The sequence below is a fragment of the Colletes gigas genome, unplaced genomic scaffold (assembly GCF_013123115.1).
Source record: "Colletes gigas isolate AHSC1104 unplaced genomic scaffold, ASM1312311v1 Colletes_gigas_Sc00004, whole genome shotgun sequence".
Taxonomy (NCBI): Eukaryota; Metazoa; Arthropoda; class Insecta; order Hymenoptera; family Colletidae; genus Colletes; species Colletes gigas.
The window spans coordinates 9,508,035-9,516,008 of NW_025106633.1; the positions used below are offsets into that span (position 1 = coordinate 9,508,035).

At 51.2% G+C, this 7,974-nt stretch overlaps 1 protein-coding gene across 1 annotated transcript in view; it reads right to left on the reverse strand.

Annotated features, from left to right (window-relative positions):
- LOC122405262 (myb-like protein Q) overlaps positions 1–2,699 on the reverse strand; it is a 29,626-nt gene extending 26,927 nt beyond the window's left edge. The window contains exon 1 of the mRNA XM_043409864.1: positions 1,869–2,699. Within this exon, the coding sequence (XP_043265799.1) occupies positions 1,869–2,286 (418 nt within the window). The 5' untranslated portion in view covers positions 2,287–2,699. The remainder of the gene's footprint in view (positions 1–1,868) is intronic.
- Positions 2,700–7,974: the final 5,275 nt, after the last annotated feature.

A 7,974-nucleotide genomic window follows, 5' to 3' on the forward strand; every position in this document is an offset into this window, starting at 1 on the left:
AAGGACACAAAATGTCCGCCCACTGCGACATCTAGGTTAACCCCTTGTCGATCCATTGTCAGAGTCTTTTGTCTTTTTCTTCACGAATCACTTGAATATTTTATCTCGATATAACGAAAATATAAAGAAGATGTGAATAGACATATTTTGTTTAAATATGTATAGTAATATTATTTGCAATATAAATTATCAGGATTGAATCGAGTCTAGCGGTCGCTGGACACAAAATGTCCGCCAGTGACATTTCGTTTTTCCGATCCGCGCACGTGGCACGCTCCCCCGACAACCGTCGAATTAGAACACGTATGTAGGTATGTATATTCGCGCCTGAGGAACAATGGAGCCACGCCGTCGAAGGGTTAATCGCGCAATTAATCACCAGTTAACGTTATCGTTAGTGCTATCGTTACCCATTCACCGTACGGCGAACGGAGATCTCGGCGGCGTTGATTCGCGTCGCGTCGAAAAGGGAACTACGAAGGATGGTGTCGTCGACGAGGACGATATTCACTTTGAAGCGAACAGAGCGACTCCAGGCGCGTGGATATCGCGATCCGACGGCTGTTTCTCACGATAGCGATCTACTTGCGTCGTGGTCGAAGCCACCCGTCGCCACGGCGTGGATCGCGGCGAAGCAGAGCGGTTCGTGACAATGTAAGCCAAAACAAGCGAGTGGGCAATGGGTGCGTGTGCAAGCGATCGTGTCGAAATCGGGGGAATTCGGGGAAATAGCAGGGAACCTTAACTCTATGTTCGAATCGTAGGTCGCGTGGAAGGTTCGAAGGTGTCGTGGCATCTAAATTGATAGAAAATTTAGGTAGAATATTTAGGTAGGTCTTTTAGGGGCTCGATCAACGGGTATCAACGACAGTTAACACTAGAACTATCGGAAGTGGTCAAAATTGACTCGACTAAATTTTCAATAATTTTGCCTTAATTTTCTATGAGAGATTGAATGAACACTTATTTCCATTGCATTAAATATTCGTTCGCGTATATATAGCTTTAATTTCTTTGGTACAATTATACTATAAATGTCGATATTTCTAGTGTTAAAATAAAGGGCGGTTATTGTTTGGAATCACCGATTTGGATGATATTAAACAATGTTGCAGATATCAATATTCTGAGCAACTTTTCTCTCTACATATTACCGCCGTTCGTGCTTAATTTTCGACATAATTACAAAAAACTGTAGGTGGTGTTGGACCTCCATTTTATAGAAGATCGGCAATTGTTCGCATATATCTCGAAAACGAAGCCCGAGCAGGGGTAACATATATAGAGAAAAGTTACTCGGAATATAGATATCTACAACATACTTCGATATCATCCAAATCGGTGAGAATTCCGAACGATAATAGTTTGCAATGAGCAAAATCGTTCTCCACGAATTGTTCGTAACCGCGAACGGACAGAGCCGTAGGTTACGATCCCGTAGTCCGTGTTATCGCGGCGAATGGAAAATCGGCGTCGGAGGTTTCGCGCGGTTCACACCGGGTGTACCGGGCCGGGTACGAGCGGTGACAAGAAACTTAATAGCCGGTCTTGAAATACAGGTTTCAACGTGCCGGTCGTAAAGATCGATTATCACCGTGTGTTTAGATCGGGCGCCAATACCGGTAGCCGGCGGAACGTTGCGCACCTAGGTGCCCCGATCCACGAGAAAAAAGCCTTACCGGCCACGCGCGTTATACATCTTCGACGAGGCGAACGTATTCCGTTGCGATAAGAGTCGAGAACAAACGACAAATCACCAGGAGGGGGACGGGGGACACCTTTTCGAAACCGTCCACGCGAACCAAGCGACGAGAACGATCCGTAATCCGTAATTCGTAATCCGTCACCGTGTTCCGCGTAAACGTTACCTGAGGTGGGCGGCGGTGGATGGTGATGGTGATGGTGATGGTGATGGTATCCCAAAGCGGGCGGCGGGGGTGGATAAACCGCTCCCCAGATGCACGAGGCGGCCGCGGCCGCCGCCACCTGTTGCTGGTGATGATGGTGGTGGTGTTGGGGCTGTTGCTGTTGCTGCTGCTGCTGCTGTTGTTGTTGTTGCTGTTGCTGGAGGAGTTGCTGGACCTGAGCGATGTCTACGAACTCCTGCAGCTCGCCGTCGGTCTCCGGGCCGGTCTCGCGCAGCCGGCCCTCCGACGAGGCGGGCACAACCGCGAACGGATTGCCGCCGCTGTTGTGCTGCAAGTGCTCGAAACCCGCGAGCGGATTCGCGGGCTCGTAATTGCCGCGGCCGGTCGTGTGTTCGCGGCGCATCGCCAGTGCCAGCATCTTTTCAACCTGTCGCGCCGCCGGCCCTCGTCGCGGTGCCTGTCGTCCACGTGCTCTTGCCCGCGGCCGTTTCCCGCCAGCCGGCGATCACCGCCGTTGCACGCCGTCCCTTTCCTCGCCCCGACGTTGACCACCGCGACGACGATAACGACGGGCTATCGCACATGTCACGACGTCACCGGGGCGCGGTGCGTCGAGCACTTCCGTCGCCCGTGTGTTGCACGACACTCGCGGCAAACGGGGGTTCCGAACGAGAAAATCTCTGGTCCCGTTGACAAAAAAATCGTCGTCGGGCACACCGTGTTGGTTCGTGTTCGCGGTTAATCCCCGGGATTCACTGACCCGGAAGGCTTGCCCGCGGGTAGGGCGGTTGCGTTCGAAATCGCGCGGCCGTCGAACGAGCGAAGTTTCGGTTTCCAGTTCCGCGCGCGATAAACCCCGACGTGCCGGCGCGCGTGCTGCCCGGTGTCGTATCACTGGAGGATCCTGCTCTTTCTCGCTCTTCGTCGTCGTCGTCGTCCTCCTCCTCCTCCTCCTCCTCCGCCTCCTCCTCCTACTCGTCGTTCCCCTGCCGCGCCGGACTACGAGCGAGTCGGTCTCTCCCTTCCTCTCGCGCGTTCCTCCGTCTCCTCCGTTCGTCTCGGAGCGTTTTCCGGTCCGGATCTCGCCGCGAACGCGAACACGAACACGAACACGAATACGAATACGGCCTCTACGGGGTTCGCGTTTTTCCTTTTCCTCCGCGGAGGATCGCCGTGGACGCTGGGGCAAAGGGGTTCGCGATGGTCCGCGGTAGACTAATAAAGAGCGGCTCGCGCGGGAAGTGGTCGCTCGCCTCGAGAGAGCGCTCGCGCGCGCTGAGAGAGCGCGCGAGGAGGCTGCTGGTGCTCCTGCCGGTGGTGTTGCCGCGGGTGGCGGCGACGGACGATCCTCTGCGGACTCGCTGCCGTCACGTGTCGTCGACTTCACCCCGTGCACACTCTCGATACCGTCGCCACCCCCCTCCCTCTCCTTCCCTCGCGCCTCTCTCCTCTTCCGGCGTCTTTCTCCGCCCGAGAATCATCCGTCTCTCCCGCGTGTCTCTCCGCGATTTCCATTCATTCCTTTCCCCCGTCGCGCCTCGCCCACCCGCGCCGTCCTTCTCGCTCCTCCTTCCATCGGTCCGTTTCGCGTACCGTCCGATCCGTGTCCCTTCCTCCACGCGCCGGTTATGATGCCTCTCTTTTTTACCAGCGGTCTCGTCTCTCTTTGTTCCGCTCGAACACCAACGCGTTGATCGTCGGTAACGCTGCCAACGTTCGCCGGGTGACGTCACCGGCGTGGGCGCACCCCCACGCCAGAGAGAGCGCGTACGACTCCTTCGTTCTTTCTTGCTTCCTCCCCCTTCTGTTTCTTCTTGCTCGTCGGCGACTTCTTCTCTTTTCGCGTTTCCCTTCTCTTCTGTTCTGTTCTGTTCGGGTTCGCGCTCATCCTCCCCCTCCCTTTGGTAACTCCGCTCGGAGTTATCTCCTTTTCTTGCCCGGTTCGGGCTCGTCCCCGACCGATTTCGACGCCGGAAGTCCGGGAACCTCGGGGAAATTTTTTCCTCTCGCGCTCTGCCACGCGTCGCGACCTTGAAATTGGAGGGACCGCCCGAACGTCGGAAGGTTGAGGTCGATACTCTCCCGGGTTGGATGACTTTTACCGTAAACACGCTGCCCCCGCGTCGTTCCGAACATCCTCCGCGTCGCGGCCCTTTTCTCATCGCGGTCAACTTAGCGTTTGGCTTAGGTGCGTTCGTGAAATCTCCACCCGACCGACGTCTCGAAGTTTACGAGGTCGATCCGGCGATAACCAGTCGGGATAGTATATATAATACGATACTTGAGTTAGATCGTTGGGACTGCATGCATCTACGTCGACCGGACTCGGGATATTTAGCGACCTTGTTCTTGATATCGCTCTTTAATACACTGGTCCCTCGATATTGTTCGCGGAGGCACCGATTCCTGGAACATCATCCCTCGACGAACGTCCATGTTATCTCGCGTAATGACACTACTGCAAATCACCGAAAGAACAAAAATAAAATTGTTATATTTGCCAATTTATAACTATGAAATTATTTTAGTGTGTCATCCTACATTCTCCTAGTCGTTAGTCTAAAATAATTATTAAATAAAAGATTGGGCTTTATGGAAATTTCGGTGTGTCTTCCTCGATGTTGTTTATCTACGAATAAATATTATCCCCTCTGATGTAACTGTTCAGAATAAGCATTGCATGCATGTATTTTTATAATGAAAATTTGTATCTATTGGTACAGTTCCCTCCCTTATGAAGGTCAGTACTATCTGAGGAAGACACACGTCTATTACACCCTCTGAGCGTCTCGTTTTTTGTCCCCCAACCATCAAGCTAAGAACAGCATTTTCGTTTTATAAAACTAGATTAATTAAATGCACACTTAGATCGAAACTCTGACGCATTTATTTAGCAAATATATATTCAACAGTAACGATATGTTCAGAGCAGTATCTGACTATATCAGGCCCTCCTCGAATCATAGAAAATACTATCGATCAAACACCCAACTAGTAAGGATTAAATTACACTCATAAGTACCAGAACAGTACCTCCCTCGATAACGGTTAGAGGCATCGAGCGTTATATCGAGGTATCACCGTACGCATCGTTTTCATCGACTAAAATGCTATCCAACTCGTCCAGTCGTTGGTCCAGAATGATCGTAAGACGTAAAAAAAAAGTCTGTCGAGTTCTATGGAAATTTGGAGGGTGTATTCCAAAGGTACGAAATTGCGATCTATCAAGGATAAACAGGGAGAGAAGGTTCGTGGCTCGTGCCGGCCGGACGGAGAATCCCTGGAGCCCGCAATATGCGCAGTTGTTCTTCCCTGAGGAAGACAAATGATCCACTCGGACGCGAGACAGTTAGCGTATCCGCGGGGAGGCTTCAGCGTGGTCCGCGTCGCGGTGCAACAAGGAGAGATCCACGGTTCTCTTCGTCCGTCGTTTAAGAATCAGCACCGGCGGGCCCTCGGGCTGGCCGACTACGCTCGCTCGATCCCCGTGCCATTACGATATTAATGTAATGCCGCTAAAAAGGTGTGTTTGCTCGGTTAGGAGGAGGAGGTAGAGGCGAACCGAGCCGAGTCGAGGATCGGTGCCCACGTAGGATAGTCTGGCCAGATATGGCGTGTGCCTGCGCCGCCTCGGCCACTACCACCGGTTATCGTCGTCGGCACCATCGCCGTCACCGTCCTCGTCCTCGTCCACCTTCTTCGTCGTTTCCACGTACACCGTCTCCCGGGTGATTCCCCGGCGGCGGTTCGCGGAGACCGATCAGACCGGGGCCGACCGCGCACGACAACAAAACCGGACCGTTTCCGAAATCGGACACCACGCGCGTCCGAGCGTTTTTCGTCGGCTGCTTAACTTTTTTCGACGCGCAAGCGTTCCCTTGTTCCCGCGGTCTTTTGTTTCTTTCGTGAATCGTACGAAACGGGCCCCGAGGGTACACCGGTTAATGGAGAGAACACTAGGGAGAGGGAAAAAGGTTCCTCGAGTAATCGAAGACCGAGAGATTATAGTGTCGGATATCCCGCGTTGCCCGCCACTCGTGGAAATCATTATCGTTGAATTTATGATTCTTTAAGCGGCGCGTCCCCCGCGACGACGTTTTAAACGCAGACGCGCCGATCGTTCCCTCGATTCCTGGATCGTTTTCGCCCCCCCACGCCCCACGGTTCTTTCTTCCTTTCTTTCGTTTTTGGTCACGGTCGCGAGCGACCTCCGTATCTTTATTCGGTCATGAGGCGAACCAGAGCGTACCGCGTACCGACGCCCGGCGTCGTCGAGTTTCCAACCCTTTTTAGCCAGAGGGTACATTGCGCCGTACGTCGGTACGTAATGGTCGTTTTAACGTAATTGCGAGAACTGGACCGACCTGTTCCCGATATACCTCTATGCTCGCTGGAGGACATCTTCTGGCCGGCGTTATCTTTCGCGGATCGCGTGCAATTCTGCCCCGTGTAATGATAAAATTGTCGCGGCGCGGCGAGAAGGAGCAGCGCCGAGATTAAGATCGAAACGTATCGTTGTTCCAGGCAACGAAAGAACGCCATTAGTTTCTGCAGTTTTAGCTACTCCCGATCGTAAAACGGCCTCGTAACTTTCGCTCGCCGGCGGATATCGAACGTTACCGATTTAATGGGACCAATTAAAGAATAGGCTGTTCTCTTTACGATCCTCTACTATTTCACCCGGTGTTTTTTTTTCTTTGTCTTTTCCTCGCTGTTTTAATTTGCATCGAGGTTCGCGACACGAAACGTAAAACGTGCTTAGTGGACGATAATCCAGTTATCGGGTGTCGCGAACGCGGCTTGTTTAGGATCTCGAGGGGATCACAGGCGACTCGGAAGCCTCCTCGAACGGCCTATTAGCCGCACGAAGAGCAAAGAACGCCTTTCCAACTTCCGAGTCTCTCGCCGTTTCGTGCCAGTCCCGCTTTTTGCCGCGACCGGCGTCCTTTTTGCGGTTTCCCCTCCTCCTTCGTTGGGCCCGCGAAGACACAGGCTACCACGGACCCTGTACGCGTGACTCGCTCCTGGCACGCGTCGAAACCCGCGCTTCTGACCCTAATATTACGTGCCGGGGGAACTGGATATTCATCCTCTGCACCCAAGTATTAAGCAATTAATCCGAGCAATCAGGCTACGCGCTCGAGATACGAGGCTGGGCAACGAGTATCGTCGACAGAAACTGACCACGGCTGTTTACTTTTAATCCGGAACGCTAACTGTTACTCGAACGGGCTCGTTTATGCGTGTAATTTAATCTTTAAGAGTCGTGCGTTTGGTCAATTATCTTTCGGATGATTTAAGTGGAGACTGATACAGTGATACCTCGATATAACGTTCGATGGCTCGAACCTTTATCGAAGGAAATACTGTTCTGTTGCTCGAACGTTTCATTTAAGCTTCTAATTTAACTATTAATAATTGCGTGTTTGATCGATCATCTTTTACATAATTTAAGTAGAGCTTGATACAGTGATTGCTAACTGTGGATGTTTATGCATTTATGGGAAATTTTAATTCTCAATAAACTAGAGGATGCACTTGATATGCAAAAATATAAGAAATAGTTGAAGTAGGATATGAATTATTATATTTAGAGGTTGAGATAATTCTGTACAAAACTTCCGTTACATTAATTCTGTTAATAAAAATATGAATGTACGTACAGATCCACAATTTAGCTATCTGTATCTATATTATAGTGTGAAATGACGTATACAGTGATAGCGATGAGAAAAAGCAAATTTATTTATATGTCTTACTACTAAAGGGACAGTTAGCTGTGATTGACGAGTATACTCGTCATGGAGAAGTGGCGGGATTTTGTGTCCTGACGAGTATACTCGTCATGGAGAAGTAGCAGGATTTTGTGTTACGACGAGTATACTCGTCACAGAGAAGTGGCAGGATTTTGTGTCCTGACGAGTATACTCGTCATGGAGAAGTGCCCGGATTTTGTCTCACGACGAATATACTCGTCATGGAGAGGTGACAGGATTTTGTGTCACGACGAGTATACTCGTCACGGAGAAGTGGCAGGATTTTGTGTCACGACGAGTATACTCGTCATGGAGAAGTGCCCGGATTTTGTCTCACGACGAATATACTC